The sequence below is a fragment of the Parasteatoda tepidariorum genome, chromosome 5 (genome assembly GCF_043381705.1).
Source record: "Parasteatoda tepidariorum isolate YZ-2023 chromosome 5, CAS_Ptep_4.0, whole genome shotgun sequence".
Lineage (NCBI taxonomy): Eukaryota > Metazoa > Arthropoda > Arachnida > Araneae > Theridiidae > Parasteatoda > Parasteatoda tepidariorum.
This window is the reverse complement of record NC_092208.1, coordinates 5,598,756-5,616,502: the sequence shown is the minus strand read 5'-3', so window position 1 is coordinate 5,616,502 and position 17,747 is coordinate 5,598,756. Positions and strand designations below refer to the sequence as shown.

The window sequence follows — 17,747 nt, the reverse complement described above, 5'->3', positions numbered from 1 at the left end:
AGCTAGGTTTTCTTTAAAAATAATAAATTATTGTTTTCTTAAGACACATATAAATTTCACATGCATCGACTACAAAGTTTTCTTAAATTACTTCCATAGAAACTGACAAATGCTTAAAATTTTGGACAAAGTAATATTTCATTTCTGAGTTTTTAACAAGCATGCAAATTTCTTTTGCTTAATAGCTTGGTTAAATGTTGAATATACTGCATCAAATATTTTTAGTATTCTTACTCTACAAATTTAATTATTAATACTTTGGATTCATCCTTAAAGGTAAAAACAAATTAACAAGTCATGCAATTAAATAAAAAGTAATTTATTATTAAAGTAAACTTTCCAGAAAGGGGTATTTTTAAGTAAAACATTTCTTAATCCAGAACTAATGTTTCTGAAATTTATTAAGATCTAGTTTCATTAAATTTTTTGTTTCATTGAATTATTACCATAGTATTCTAAAAAACGTGGCAGTATAATAATATTCTATATATATAATTTTTGAACATTTTCTTGAATTTAAGGAAATATCATAAAAATAATTTTAAAAATCTATTCTTATAATTTGTAAGAAATAGATTAAGAAATCCAAAGAATTAAATTGACACTTCTCTGCTATTTAAATCTTCCAAAGAATTGAATTGCAGAGATGTGGTATGAAAAATTTAGTATGGTTCCTTTCTTTTTCTTTTTTAAGTTAGATAATCTTCCCTCTTCTAAATAAACTGTTATTAAATGCCATTAATATTTCTGCTTACTAAAAGTGTTAACAGCATCATTCTATCTTATTGTTATCTGCTGTTTGTTAATTCTGCATTTCCTGTGCTGCTTGTTCAACTTACTCTGCAAATTCACAGTCTTTAAATTTCATTCATTGCGCAAAAACTGATGTTTGAAATTTTAGCAATACATTATCAGGGTTAACTGGTCATCAGTTTTCTAAATGAATTGAAGACCCTTCTTAAGTAAAAGCTAGTAAAATAAAATTATGTAAAAATAATCCTAAAGTTAGTGCAAAGATATTTTTTATAAAAATCAAGCAACTTGGATATTTGTGCATAAAATTTGAATGATAATTTTTTTTCTATTAGTTTGAAAATTTTATAAATGAAAAGGTTACAAAAAAATATTAAAGATTTTCTAGGTTCTATGTATTTCTTGTATGTTAATTGATTTTTTTTATTGGCTTTTAATATGTATTATAGATATTTAGGTCATCTTTTTAGTTTGTTTTAGTATGATGTGATTTATAATTCAATAAAAAAAATTTCAGGGAGGGTATTCTCCAAATTATGGAAGTCCTAAAACACCGTATCGATTTAAGGTGAGTGGTTGTTTTTCTATTAATTCCACTTTGTCAATTTGGAGGGGGGAAAAAGCAAATATTATTTCTAACTAAGGAGCTAAGTCAAAATTGTTGGTTGTTAACTTCCACTGGTGAATGTTAACAATCACATAGTCACTTTGGTAAATGTCAGAAATATATACTAGGTCTAGTTAGTTAAGTGTCACTCCCCAGTATACAGTTTGCCCAATATGCCCTTCATCAATGTTTTTTAAGGTTATGCCACTGCCAGGTATTCATGCATTTAATTGGATTGCATTTAGCCGGTTCTTTAAACACTGATGATTCTCTTAATCTATCCTCAGCGGATATTAAAATATGAAATAAATAGTATAATATCAATGAATAAATTAATATTAAATCGGATATAATAAATATTTCAGACATTCAACAAAGGAACTTTGTGATTGTTGACATTCACTAGTGAAAGTCTACATTCTTTTGATTTTGGTCATTCACAGTAATATATATATATAGTGATGTTAATTGTGATCATTGGGCTTGGGATGGATAAACTGAAATTGAGTTCAGGGGAGCATGGTTTCACACTATAAAATATATCTTCAACAGATTGAATCCATACATTACCCTACATATATTATATAGCATAGTCAGCGCAACTGCAATGTTTTGAATCAGAAAAGTAAATGCTGAAAAAGTTATCGTTCAGTGTTAGAAACTTTTTTTTTTGAAATATTAGAAAGTAAATGATAGAAGGCCTAAAACCCGTGACATCTTTGAACTTCAAGGAATCATCACAGTTATCCAGACAGCCCAATGTGGGTCAATGCCTTTCTCTGAAGATTTCTCCACAATAGCTTCTGATTCATTCTTTGATCTTCAATTCTTTTCATTAATTGCAAGGAAATCAGACATCCCTGAATCAGCCTATCTCAATTGCAGCCTTTCCTGCTTTCTTGTTCCAGCGAGTCTAACTAGCAATATATTTTTTATTGTATTGTCATCACTCATTTGAATCACATAGGCCATCCAAATCATTCTATTTATATTTATGTATTTGATAATATCTGGCTGTTTTTAAATCTTGTACAGTTCAAAGTTAATTCTCCTTCTCCAGTTATTGTATATCCACTATCATGTCTGGTATTGATTGATTGCTTATTTTAATACTTTAGCAAGAAAACTCTGTTGAGGTAGATGAGCAGATCTTGATGAAACTGTGTGTGCAATTTCCAACAGTTGATGAAGGACATATATGGAAGCTTCTGAAACAGTGAGTTCTCATTTACTCTACAAAAAAATTTCCTTTGAATTTAATGTCTTGCATATCTAAAATAATGGCTCATTATAATATTTTTTTATTTTACAACTGTCGTTGAACAACCGACCCAATTTTGGGTTTACGACTACTGTGTTCAACTGCGTAGCCTTGCAATTTTGAACCCAATCCAGAAGACAAGGGAACTCCTGGATCAAGTACTGGGTGAAATTTGCCTTTGTGGAGTACTTTTTTAAATAAACTCACCCACATTTCTGTTACCTGGTGAGGAAAATCACGAAACCCTCTAACCCATGATCCGTCTACCACTGAGGATATTTTAAGTCAGCACTGTGGTCGGTGTGAGCCGGGAGCGGAATTCAGATCCCATCCATTACTGGGATTGAACCTGGTTCACCAAGTTAGGAAGCGAGCGCTCTATCCCCTGAGTCCCTACTGCTCTTCATTATAGTATTTTTCATTGTACTTGAACAGTCTACCTATTTTTTGGTTTATGACACTAATGTTCAACTCCGTGGCTCTCTTTTTACTTTCAAATTTTCAGATTACTTTGATAGCATTAATTGGAATTCTTGTGCAGTATATCTTGCCCCAATCCTGTGTGACCTGAATTGAGATGATATTAAAATACTGATATAATAGCCTTATTTTGCCAGAATAACTGGTACATATTAAAAAAAAAAGTTTAAATTTTTTAAAATAATTTATTACAGAAGTATGGGTCAAAAACTAGAAATAAGTGTCAAAACATATGCAGTTATTATTGTGCTTCATGAAGAAGGCATTCTAGTAGACAAATTGCCTCTAAAACTAGTTTTTCCCAGACCTAGTTTTTCTCAGAACTTTGCAGAGGAAGAAAGAAACTGGCCAAAATAAGAGCTGACAACGATCAAGGAGACCTAGAATAACGTCCAAATATGATGATAAGTTTATCTGCATTCAAAGTAAGTTTTCAGGCAGATGTTCAGTAAGATGGCAGATAACTGTGTCAGTAACTACTGTACAATGTCGACTTTGTGACTATAGTTTAAAAGGTTGTGTAGCTGCTAGATAACCTCTTTTGAAAAAACGAGACATAGTTAAACGACTGCAATATGCTAAAAATCATGTTAACTGGTCTTAAGAATAGTTGTCTAATTTTTTATTTACTGAGGAATCAAAATTTGAGTTGCTTGGAAGCAAACGAAGGCAGTATGTTCATTGTACAGTTGGTGAACGTATGAAAAGTCAATGTTTGCTATCAACTGTGAAGCATGGTGGAGGTTCAGTCGTGGTTTGGGGATGTTTTGCCGGTGACAAAGTTGGGGATTTTGTAAGAATTGAAGGAATTATGGATAAAAAATATCACAGAATATTGCAGCGTTACGCTTTTCCATGTGGACAGATAATCATTGGTCACGGATTTATTTTTCAGCAAGATAACGATCCAAAACATTGAAATTGTGTAGAAACTACATTTTATCAAAAGAAAAGAAAAAAGTTCTCAAATGCATGGATTGGCCCCCTCAATCCCCTGATATTAATCCTGTTGAGCTATTGTGAGATGAAATCGATAGAAATGTTAGGAAAATGTGAAGTACTAATCAAAACACACTTTGGGAATCTTTACTTAGTTTGCTGGAACCAGATCTCAACTGGATCATTGCAAAAACTGATAAAAAGAATACCAAAAACTATGCACTGCTTTGATTAAGGCTAAAAGAGTATATTTTGAAGAATCCAAGATTGAATGAAATTCGTAAGTTATACATAAAATTATAGTTTTTACTGCATAAGTGTACCTGTATTTGTCAAAATAAGGTTAATTTGTTTTGATTTTCAGTTTAAAAATCTTGTTGTTTGTTCATTTTTACAAATTCAAGAGTGAGTCTAAACTTTTGGTTGGTATTGTATATAATTATAAATATTTTTAACTTATATATGTATATATTTATATAAGCTGTGATACAACTGTATAATGTTGAATAAAATTAAAATTGATTAGATAAACCCAAAACTAAAGTTGAATGGAAAAAAATTTTTCTCATTATACACTGGTGGACAAAATGAAGAGATGGAAAGCATTTTCACACATTTTTCTAAAAATACCGCACAAAACCTGGACAGTTGATTGCCATATATGGTCACTGTAGCGCTATTGGCCCTGGCATAAGTTTACGTAGTATTGTGGGCGTTGCTAAGCCAGCAGGAGGTATAAAAGTCCGCATCGAGCTGTTCTTCTCATTCCACTCTTCAACACAGTTGCAGATTTTAGTGCATTTTTGGAATAATCTTATTGTTTCTTGCTGCTTTTTAGGTAAAATGGGTGAACATCGTCGTTCAGACGAAGGTATGAGGTGGAGAATTGTGGATAGACTTGAGATAGGCCAGTCCCAAGCTCAGATTGCTAGGGAATTGGATATAACACCAAGTGTTATTTCCAATTTGTGGAGTTAATTTAAAACTAGTGGGACAGTATGCAGACAACCAGGACAAGGTCGCCCGAGGGCTACAACGGCCAATGAAGATCAGTATTTGTTCCTTTCAGCTAAGCGCCAAAGGACGGCTACAGCCATTCAATTGTCTAGGGGCCTCGGGGCTGCCACAGGAACATCAATTTCGAGTAAGACAATTTTCAGGAGACTCCATGAACGAGGGCTGTATGCCAGGATGTCCGTTATTTGCATCCCACTCACTCACTCCCACAAAAGAGGGTGTGCAGAATGGTGCAGACAACATCAGAATTGGACACAGCAATGGGCTAATGTTCTCTTCACCGATGAGTCCAGATTCAGTCTACAACCTGATTCTGGACGGTTATTGATATGGAGGGAACCTGGAACTCGATACCATCCCAGCAACATTATCGAAAGGGAACATTATGCTGTTGGAGGACTCATGGTTTGGGCAGGGATCATGCAAGATACCCGCCCACCGTTCCATGTGTTTGACAATGGTTCCGTGAATGCCCAGAGGTACAGGCAGGAGGTCCTAGAGCCCTATGTGCGTCTTTTCAGAGGTGCTGTTGGCCCTGAGTTCATTTTTAAGGACAACAATGTGCGACCACATAGGGCTCTCATGGTTGATGAGTATCTGGAACGCGAGGATATTCAAAAAATGGATTGGCCAGCCTTATCCCCTGACCTGAATCCTATTGAACATGCTTGGGCTGCTCTTGGGAGAGCTATTGCAATGCACCAACCTCCCCCCAGAACCATTCTGGAGTTAAAAATTGCTCTGGTGGAAGAATGAGAGGGTCTTCCACAAGTCCTCCTTAACTCCCTTATTAACAGCATGCATACTCGTTGTGCATGCTGTCTGTCTGTCAGGGGTGACCATACACCATACTAGAGGCAACACACACTGTACAAGCCTCACTTTTATTGTCATCTTTTATCCTTAAGTTCAGACTACATTGGATTTATTGGCAATAGGTCTTGCCAGTGAATGGCACTTTCATTTTTGTTTTGCATACTTTATTATCATGGAATAAGCTATATCCATACCAAATTTCATTTATTTATATTCAGTATTTTTTGAGATATTTGGGAAAATGTCTTCCGTCTCTTAATTTTGTCCACCAGTGTATGTAGCTAAATCATTTCTTGTCTATTTATTTAACCTACTTATTATTATTTATTTATTGTTTTTTACTGTTTAATGCCATATAGCATAAGTTTTATTTCCTTAATATTTTCTTTCTTTCTATCTCTTTATTTTTGAAATCCCTTTTGTATTATACGTTGCTGAAAAAGTTTCTGAAAACTTAGATTCAAATTTTTCTGCTTAATCTGAATCAAAACTATTAGTATTCTGATGCTTGATTTGTAAGTTTCATATTCAAAAAATTTTTTTAATTGTTTAAGAGGATGCTATGCCAAGGAAGGAACTTCTCATGGCAAGTTCACTTTCATTTTTATTTAAAAATTTTCAGTATAGAAAAAGTGATTTCAAGTAAACTTAAAGTAAGACATGAAGTTTCAAGTGCTGAAAGAATGTTTTGAAAATAACAAAATTTACTCAAATGATGGCATTATTAATTTTCCACTGTTTAATTCGACTACAATTTGCTAGCATTTGAATGTTTTGAAGAAGAAAAAATTTCAGCATTTGAAGCATCTAGATCAGTGGTCAAACACACAAATAGTAAAACTACTGTAGTCTCTACTTTTTTTCGTAGTTTATAGTATAGTGTGCTACTTTTTTAAAGTAGTGTAGTGAGTATCGAAATACAAAAAGCAAAAAAAAATAGTTTTTAGCAATTCCTGGCAACTATTTACGTTAGTTTAGTATACAAACATGATTCTAACACAACTCATTTTTCGAATCTGATGGGTTTCAAATCTTCGCAGGTCTGTCAAAGGACGTTTTTTTTAAAAAATGCCCCTGTGACTGTGAATTAACAAGAATTGCGTATTTAGAATCACGTGAAACTAGTATTTAAGCTAGCCATTATGAATAATAAATAATTTGTCATTTTGGTCACACTTTCACATACGAATGTGCACTCGTAAAACGGTGATGTTATTTCAAAGGAATTGCAAGTATTTGATGATTAACATTAAATATTCGCTGACTAGAACGGCATAAAAGGTTGATGTTTCTAAACAATTCTTCACATTTAATGTAAGCCAATTTCTTATTCAAAACCATTTTGAACATAATGTATAAATTAATTTCTCCAACATTGTAAATTATACAGGCAAAAATTACGTTCTGCAGCAGAGTTCAATTCCTTAAATGAGCAAAGTAGTCACTACAATTCCAAGGAAGTTCGCAGTCGCCACATTAAAAAAAAGGTAGTTGTAGCTAACTACATTACAAACAAAGTAGTTTTAAATGTAGTAAACTACAAAAGTAATGTACAGTAGGGAACCGATTATCCGGAACGATTCCAAAGAAGTTCGCAGTCGCCACATTAAAAAAAGGTAGTTGTAGCTAACTACATTACAAACAAAGTAGTTTTAAGTGTAGTAAACTATAAAAATAATGTACAGTAGGGAACCGATTATACGGAACGATCTTGACCATCGCTATTGCGGATAACTGATTTTTCCGGTTTTCTGAATCGCTACAAAAAGCAGTTTGTTTATTGTTAAACCCAACAAAAAAAAAATGTTTTTTTGGAAATAATCTTAAAAGGAAGAAAAAACGGTGAAGGAATACACTAAGGGCGCTTTTTCATTACACGACACGATAACGACAAAACGGATCCGATTATCGGCGAACGACATAGGGTCAAGTAAAATACATGGTCAGCAACGGAGCGCTTTTTCACTCACCGATACGATAACGATTATGTCGTATCCGACAAGGCGATATCGTTTGTCGGAATCAAATGTCGGTTAGGCAAGCAAATTTCTCCTCAAATCGTGGCGATTTTATTAGTTGTTGTGTATCTTTCCTGTTTTATCTCCTCTTTTGATATCATTATTTTATTCTTTTAATCAATTTTAATATTTTATTAGATCATGTCAAATGTAAAATTCGAAAATAAAAGTTTTATATAATTTATTCTCATGTCTGGTTATAAATTTTTAATTTCATGAAGTTGCATTTTTTACATTATAATGAGGTTGAAAGACGTAAACAATCATAAAAGTTTCATTGAAAATTTTTATAAATTCATTATATGCTTTAATGAAGGGATGGTATTTTTTATAATAGTAATGGTTTGATAAGAAGGCAAATAAAGACCCTTATGTATTTCAAACAGAACTCGATCTAACTACTGGTTTCTGCTTGATTGAATAATATAAAGTCTGTTCCCTGATTCAACTGAAACATTTTTTTGAAACATGATAGAACGGCTTCATAAGATAAATTTGATAAAACTCATTTAAAAAATCATCTAAAAAGATTATTCTAAATGAAACTAATATTTTAATTCGATTTGAAAAAAACGTTAATACTTTAAAACATTTAAAGAATTTAAGTAATGTTAAGTGATTACAGACATAATTTTAAGTGTAGATTGGCGGCACTTAAAAACCGCCAAATCTGTAGCTGCTGTGGCGTTAATACGTAAGTACCATTTCGTGCACCCAAAAACGTTTCTGCACTGCTAGCTTTTTTCTTCTAAAATAAAGTAAGAAGTTTGAGACGACGATTATCATCCGGCATATTTAAAGTTTGCAGAAAAAAATCACAGCAGAACACAAGCAACTGCTCACTTGTTGGGTCTTTGTGCCAACTAAATTAAATGAACGCCAATTTACGATACTACCAATAATTTTATCAAAAAAATAACATATTTTATTTCTTAAACATTTTAGAACACAACAACATTTATTATATATCTAACTCCGTTGCCAAAACGAATTCAAAACTAAAACTTATAATTTTTCAAAACACGTTCAAATAAATTATTTAAATTTTATGTCTCTACACACTCAAGCTCAAAACATTGAATGAACAAGAATTTCTACTTCTCGGACTAACGATATCGGACAAGTGAAAAAACAATTGCTTAAACGATCCGGCAACGACATTGTCGTTCACACATTTGTCGTCCGATTTTGTCGGTATCGTGTCGTGTAATGAAAAAGCGCCCTAATGATTATTTCCAAAATGATGGTAAGGTAAACATCTTTCAAAAAAGAAAAAAAAACCTAAAATATTATGAGGGAAATATTTTTTTTTTTTTAAAAATGGTGCAAAAATTTATCGAATTTCGTTCCGGTTTTTTGGTTTTCCGGTTTTCTGATTTCCGGATAACGGGTTCTGTACTGTAGTATCTTCGACCGCTGATCTAGGTTTCTCTGAACTCACTTTTTCCATACTCTGACTGACTTATGTCGGTGAAAGAGAATTTGATAAGAAGATTGTCTCCTGCGGTATAGCTTCCTGTTGAGTCTTTGCTTAATTTTTAAAAATTATTTTTGTAGGATGAAGTTTTGATTAAATAAAGTTTAAAAGCTATTTTTTTTAAAATCAACTCTAGATACCATAACAGAGAAAATGTGGTGGTGAGTGCTTTATTAGCTGAAGGACAACCCAGGGCGCAGACGTTCTCGGTTGAAACAACACCCAAATTGCAAAAGGTTTGAATGGTTCTTTGCTTAGTGTATTGAAATTGGCTTATTTAACTCAATAAATTACGCCTTTTTGCTACTCTAAAATATTTACTCAATTTTATTTTGCCATTTGTATTGGAATTGTAAAACACTGAAAAAGAAAAATACTAAAACACGAAATATCATTTCTGTGTAAATTAATTAGAGAAATATAGTCTAGAATTGGCATTGATTTTGACTGGTACAAACATGGAATGTTGATGAATAAGGAATTTCTAAATTTTAGAATGAAGTTCAGGTGTTCCAAGTCGATGAGGCTCTCTTTCACAAACTGCGGAATTTTTTCCCTGCAGCTGATCCTGAGCATATTCGGAACTTACAACGGATGTACGTATTATTCACCGTGTTTGTTTCTGCATGTTTTTCGATATCTTAATAAATCGTATGTAATTGTTATAAGTTACGTAAAACAGCTGATCCCGAGCATATTTGTAACTTACAACGGACATACGTATTATTCACCATGTTTTAAAATTTTAATTTCAATATGTTTTTGTATATTTTAATAAATCATGTGTTAAGGTTATAAGTTATGTAAAACTCATTGTTTGATTATTTAACTGTTTTATTTGGTTTCTGCAAACAAAAACATTAATGTAGGATAAAAGTTGATATGACTTCTTTTTTCTTTAAAACTTAATTTTAATTACCTTTTATTAAATTTTATGTGCTCTTTTTTTCAGAACAAAGATAAAAATAAATAACGAAAGAAAAACTACTTGAAGTGTATGTTTTAATGTTCAGAGTCAGTAAATAGCTACAATGATAAAACTCAATTAAAATTGCATTAATTTTCAGGAAGTTATATTAATATTACTCAGTAATTATTAATTTCTAAGTAGGTATTTCTATTTTTATGAACGATTAGAAAATAAAAAACCTGCAAGATATTTTATAATTTTATTTAAAAGATTTGAGAAAAAAAAGCAATAAATATAAATGTGTGAGGTATTATTTGTAACTGCAATTTAATTCATTTCCTTTTTCTTATTTGTTTACATTTGATTACTTTATTCTTTAGTAAAAGAAGTTTTTAAATGTGTTCCTAGATTATTCAATGTACTTAAAATCATTGATCATCATGAGACGCTATATGCTTGTCTCATTTAGGTACCATAATCAAGAGCATGAAGTTATTGGAGCTTTAGTCTCTGGCAACAGAGGCTACAACAGCCGTCTTCAAAGTCCTCACCCGAGTTCTCCTAAAATGAAATTACGATACCTTAAACTTGTTTTCCCCGAGTGTGATGAAGCTGTCCTTTTTGACGTACTGAATAAGTAAGACAAACCTCTTTTTAGATCTTGAATTCATGTTTAAGTTATCAAATTTGATATTTCATACAGTTATGGTGCAGGGTTGGGTTTTTGCCATCAAAAACTGGTTTTTGACATGACAGTGGTAAAAACCGTGTTTTTACCGGTAAAAACCGTCAAAAACCTACTGTTTTCTTTAATTTATGGTATGAAGCGGACAATATACAGGGTATCTGCTACATTTTAGATTTTCAAATTCATGACTTTTCATGACTAATTCCAAGAATTTTTCATGACTTAACGATGTTACTATTTTCTCTGACAAAAACGCAACAATGAATTTAAAAAAGCATTATAATAATTTTAATTGAAGTGATAGGTATAACCAAAACTGCTATACACTGTATCTTCATATTTATAGATTTTAAATTTAAAAAACAGAGTAAAGAAAGATTTGAAACAATAAAATAGCTGGAAAAAAATACAAAGGTAAATAATTTTTTTTCCAGCAGAATTAAATTCTAAAGATACTTTTTAAAGAACATGATAAAATCATTTTATATTTTAATAAAATATGCCTGAGTGATGATTTTGTTAGGAATTCAGATATTGGGCACAGGATGAAATTGGGGGGGAGGGGGGATTCCATTTTAAAAATTAGATTTTTTGGAGACCTAAATTCATTACTTTCCATGATTATTTTTTAAAAAATAGTAAAAATCATGGCATTTTATGACAAATTTTGTTCAATACTGAAATTCATGACTTTCCAGGTGCGCGGATACCCTGAATATATTATTTTCACATAATTGTCTTTATAAATGAATGTCGTAAGTAAATGGATTGCTATTGATTTTGCAACGATGTACATGTATTCTTATAGAAGGATATACATTCATATAGAAATATTGTAATATACTTACTGAAAATAGTGATACTTACCTTTATCATTATAGCTTGATTTGCAAAGGATTCAAAATTTTGCTCTTCTTAATTGTTAGAAATAAACAATCAAACAAAAAAGCTTGGAACTATTAATAAATTCAAGAACTAAAAAGAAGAATTTAAAATTTGGCATTTCTTAAATATTAGAAATAAGCTAAGCAAAACTTTCAAAACTTGCAACTAAGTCAAGAATGACTTGACATTCTTCAGTAATGTAATATGCTAAACAAAATGATGCTTGGAAATGTTGAAAATTTTGTTGAGTATCCTAATATTTTACTTCAAATTGTATGTTTTGATATAATCATGTTGGGAAATGCAAGAATTTGTTCTTAAATATCTTTTAACAACTTTTTTTCTAATTTTATTGCCCAAAAATGAATTAATTTTAAATCATAAGCAGTTAAACTCAAATTAAAATACAGTTTTACCAAAACTATGGGTTTTTGACAGAGGGTTTTTTGACATGAAAAAAAAAACATGGTATAAGCCGGTAAAAACTGTCATGTGTCAAAAACTTGCCAACCCTGTTAGGGTGTCTAAACTATGATCGTTTGAGGGCCACATTGCAAAAAAGAAAAAATTTGCTTTGCCACGTATACAATATTTATTCAACAAATTGAAATAAAAATTAACTCCATGCAGTTTTATTAAAATTATTCAACTTCTTTTTATAATTTAATTTTTTTTTTAATTTGAATTAGTTATGTATAGGTACATATTTATTTTAAAATTGTAGTTTCATTTCATTTAGTTTGGATGATATCGGGTTCAGCGAACGAGGTGGCAGTTCTTAATGCATTTTCAAGATGTTTGTCAGTGATCTTTGCCCTATTTTTGTTTTTTGTCTGCTTCATTCTTGAAAATAATTGTTCACAAATATTGGTACTGTCAAAAGCTGAAGACATTAATAAAGCATGATAGTGAAAATTAGGATATTTATCACGGGATATGTATTCTATGAAACTCCAGTAGAGAAACATTCCCAAATTTTTCTTTCAGTTGAATGTCACTTTGCAGTTCAATGCATTCCATTTAAAGGTAATTTATTTTTTTCTAGAGAAAATGGGGTAGAAAATATCTGGAAAAATTTTTTTCCTACTTTCATTCTGTGGGCATTGCAGTTTTTTTTTATTTATTAGAATTTAATTCTAAAATGAATTTTCGTATTGCTTGATATGATAAAAAAAATATTTCTTTTCTTCAATGTTTATTTATTTTGATAAATCTATTGTTCATATGATAAAAATAGCNATTTTATTTATTAGAATTTAATTCTAAGATGAATTTTCGTATTGCATGATATGATAAAAAAAAACATTTCTTTTCTTCAATGTTTATTTATTTTGATAAATCTATTGTTTATATGATAAAAATAGCAAGTTTTTTTTATAAAAAAAAAAGTATAAGTTTTTTTATTTTTCAATGAATTTTAATAACACTACTAAGTTATTGATATTACTAAGTTTATTGATAAAAAAAATGGAACGCTAATGTTTAAATAAACATTACTACATTTGTCATTAACATGTCTAAATACATGTGCGTTAGGCAACCGGCTGTGCAAGTGGCCCTTCACTCAAAAAGGTTGTGCACCCCTAACCTACCAAATCAATAGGTAGCATTATTTATCCATTTAAAATAGGTAACAATAATGTAACCCTTTTATTTGCTACCTGTTTTAAAAGGTGTCTTGTGCTGTCAGATAGTAATATATCCCCAAAAGTTTGTTAGGTACGAAAAAAAAAGAAGAAAAATCATGAAAGTGCAAATCAAAAATTTAACCTAAAATCTAAGATAGCATGGGTAAAGGCATTTTAAATTATAATTTCACAATTAATATGACTTTGCTAAAGTCTGTTCTATCATGAATTAACAAATGCTTTGAGACAAAATTTGCATACTTCTCAGAGACACAAATCATGCTATTTAAAGAAGAAGAAAAAAAGTGTTGATATTTTTACCATAGATTGGAAATGCTCATAGTGTTGCTGAAATTTTAAAAATGTTTTCTTACTTCTGGTGCTGTCTGTCCTATTTCATGGTGCATAGTATGTTTAAAAAGTGCTTAAATGTGCTTATTTTCATTGTTTGTTTTTTAAAAACTCTTGAAGGTGGTTTTTTCATTGTTTGTTTTTAAAAAGTGGTTAATTTTCCCTTTTCAAAATTGAGATTTTTTTTCTTTACTATGCCGATTTTCGCCATGCCATATGCAAAAGCATGACTTTCTCATTGTTCTATTCAACGTTTTCACAATTCATTCAACCACAATCTATTTCGGTGTATTGGCCCAAAGCGTATGAAAGCGCAAATCATTTTACATATTTGTTGTAATACTTGCGAGTCTGCATGTGCGTCTACTGAGCTGAGTTCGGTGAGATTATTGCACTCTCATGTGCAACTCTGCTGCATTTTGCAAAATATTCTCAATTTCAAGCTTCATTTCCCTCTCTCTGATATCGAATCAAGAAAATCTCTTTATCATTTTATAATGGCTAATATAATCAAGAAAAGAGTTCTTTGTCAGAAACTAGTTATTTTATCATGATTATGTAAAGTCTATTATTTCACATTTTGTTAATGTTTATAATGCTTAAAAATATTTTTTGAGTACTTAAAAGGTGCTTATTTTTTGTTGAAAGATTTGGCTATGTACCCTGTATTTATACATGGAAAAAATTAAACTCCACTCACTGAAATTTTTACAAATCTCTTTGATATTACTAATGTTTTTTGGTTGTTTTTGTCTTTTTCCAGCTGTGACAATAATGCCCAAGAAGCATCGACTCGTTTAGTTGGGATGGGCTATTCCAAGCGTGATACACCAATTACTCGTCCAAATAATAGCCAGCCAATTCGTAAGCCATCTCTTGAAATTCCACGTCCCTCTCTGCCACCTGAACGTCCTATAATTGTCATCCCACCTAGTGCGTCAGACAAACTACAATGTGAGTATTCATTCTTTGGATCTTAGTTCAGAAGTTTGTCAAACTTGTCATTTTTGTTAAATGATTACTTTTGGCACAAATGTTATATTATATTTTGGATTTGGCATTTTGTGTGATAAACTGAAGTTAATTGTTAAAACATTTTTTTAAATTTTATCTCACAACGAATAGTGCTACATGCCTGCCAAGTCCCCTGTTTTTTAATGAAGACTCCTGTATTTCACAACCATCTCCTGTTTACCCCTACATTCTCAAATTTCTCCATATTTGTTGTCTCCAATTTAAAAAAATAAATAAATAATTTTGGCCAAAAAATATCCGGTGATGGCAAAAATACTTCTCTTATTCCTCAACAGATAGTGCTATTGCCAGTACTGCAGTATGTTGAATATTAATAGTTTAATTACCCCTTGCAGTCAGGCTAATCGTAAAAAGTTTTTGTGGTTTCCATGTAATGCAAATGCAGTTTAGTTCCATCAAAAATTGCTCCACAAAGACAAATTTCTCCTAATTCTTGATTGATTCAGGAGTTCCCTTGTCTTCTGGATTAGGTTCAAAATTACAAGAGTACAAAATTACATAAGCACTTACGTTTAGCGAAGTAAAAATTATACAAAGTAGCCGTAAACCTGAAATTGGGTCTGCTGTGTAACAACAGTTATAAAATAGTTTAAGTAATTAAAAATATTGGTTTAAAAAAATCTTTTGATTAAGATTTATATACATATTTTTTACTTTGCCAAATGTAAATGCTTATATTATTTCCAAATTTGAATTTCTCTTTTTGGCTTACATGTTTGTGCTTGATGTATCAAAACTTTACTCGAAGCCTAAAAAATGTCTTAAGTAAAATCTCTGTTATTTTATTTCTCCAATGTTGGCAGGTATAGTGCTATTACAAAGAAAAATAATAAATAAATAATTAACTGTAATTTTTGTTTTAAAACTATGTATATCTAAATTCTAGTTAATTTGAAATGATTTTTTTTGGGGGGGTGAAGTGTAAAGTCTTGTTAAGTTTTTTTAAGAAAATATTTGCTTTTAAGTTTTTTTTATGAAAATATTAGCTTTTAAGTTTTTTTTTTTTTTTTTTTTTTACAGTTTTGAAACTTTTTAATAAATAACTGCTGTAACTCCTTTTTTAATTAATTCATCAGACTTAGGTTAATATTGTTTTTATTGTTAATTAATATTGTCTACTTCATTTTAAAAATTTTATGTTTGGCATTCCTAAAAAAGTAATAACATTTATTTTTACTTGCCAATTTTCAAAGCATTCTAGTTGGGTATCATCTAGTGTAAATCAATAGAAACTTATTTAAATTTTAAGCACAAAAATCATTGCTGTATTCTTAGTACTTCTCTATAGAAACCACATAATTCTGTCATAAATTCTTTACTCTGAATCTTTTTTTTAAATTTTTAATTTTGCAGTTTTCAATGGACACGTAGTTTCAGACACAGTGAAAAAAGGCCAAATTTATCCATTTTAATTATCTTCATCAATCAATTTCAATTATTTTCAATCAATTTTAATTATTTGTCACAATCATAATATCTAAAAAAGTTTTAATCAACTTTAAATTTCTAAACTTTTTTTATCACACTTGTGTTGCATGGTATATAAGGTATTCTTTAATATATCTTTTTTTTTTAAATCTTTTTTTCAGGAATTAAATAAGAAAAATATAAACTTCTCCGGTTGCTACATAATATCATATATGTTATGCATTTTTTATTAGAACTGATTGTCATTGTTTTTATTGTTATTCATTTTTTTTTTATAATATAATATTAATAAATATTGACATTTAAGGTCACAAATTAATATTTAAGCGAGTATAAGAAAACTAAAATACCATTGAAGTCTGATAAATCATTGCTAAGAAAAGTAGGAGTACAAAATATCAAAACCTATTAAAATACTCTATGAAATTAAGAATTGTTTCTAACTATCATCTTTCCTTCCATGTTTTCTCATGCAATCAAACTGGTTTTGATGTTTGTGCACCCACCTCTCTCAAAAGTGATGATTTCAATAGTGTTTTCCTTTTTTTCTTGCTTAAATATTAATTTGCTACTCCTATTATGTAGATTATTTAATCTTCATTTTTGACACGAAATTTAAAAATACAGTTGAGTCCCGGTTTTCCGAGACCACGACTAACTTGAATAACCGAAAAACTTTGTTAAAGCGAAGAGTATAAAAAAGGAAAGAGTAGGTATAAATGTAATATATTTAACAAATAAAAAATTTATACGAGTACACCACATACATTCATATTATAATTAAAAAGCTTACTTAAAAATACTTTAAGATAATTTAAGAGTTTTTACTTAAAGTCCTTAATCGTTTTTTGCTTTACATTACTTAGGCGCTTTTCTGCAGCAATGTTTTGCCATTTTATTAGGTATAACAGGAAGGCTGGTTTTCTTGTTGTTCTATATATTCAAAAGCGCTTTTGATAGCTTTTAGTCCATCTGTATGAGATATTTTTATATGTTGATTTTCATTGCTATTAACGATCATTTCATTGGTAATCTCGTGTTGTCTGGCAGGTTGTTTTCCTGAGTGTTTGGAAAATAAAATTTAGAATTTTTTTCCATGGTAGTTTTAAAAAGAAAAAATAACTAAAACAAAAAAATCCTTGAAGTATTTGCAGGGTATCTGCGCACCTGGAAAGTCTGGAAAAATCATGGAAAGTCATGGATTTCGGTATTGAACAAAATTTGTTATGAAATGTCATGATTTTAACTATTTAAAAAAAATCCATGGAAAGTCATGAATTTAGGATGCTGAGAAGTCAAATTTTTAATATGGAGTTTCCCCCTCTCTCGATTTCACATTGTTCCGAATATCTGAATTTATAACAAAATCCCCACTCACAGTCATATTTTATTAAAATATAAAATATTTTTATTATGTTCTTTAAAAATTATAGTATTCTTTCAAAAAAGGAAGG

At 30.4% G+C, this 17,747-nt stretch overlaps 1 protein-coding gene across 2 annotated transcripts in view; it reads left to right on the top strand.

Annotated features, from left to right (window-relative positions):
- LOC107443058 (uncharacterized) overlaps positions 1–17,747 on the top strand; it is a 60,629-nt gene that overhangs the window by 19,169 nt on the left and 23,713 nt on the right. For both annotated transcript variants that reach the window (XM_043052191.2, XM_043052190.2), the window contains exons 5-10: positions 1,271–1,321; positions 2,479–2,576; positions 9,505–9,604; positions 9,864–9,964; positions 10,748–10,915; positions 14,594–14,784. In XM_043052191.2, coding sequence (XP_042908125.2) covers positions 1,271–1,321; positions 2,479–2,576; positions 9,505–9,604; positions 9,864–9,964; positions 10,748–10,915; positions 14,594–14,784 — 709 coding nt within the window. The remainder of the gene's footprint in view (positions 1–1,270; positions 1,322–2,478; positions 2,577–9,504; positions 9,605–9,863; positions 9,965–10,747; positions 10,916–14,593; positions 14,785–17,747) is intronic.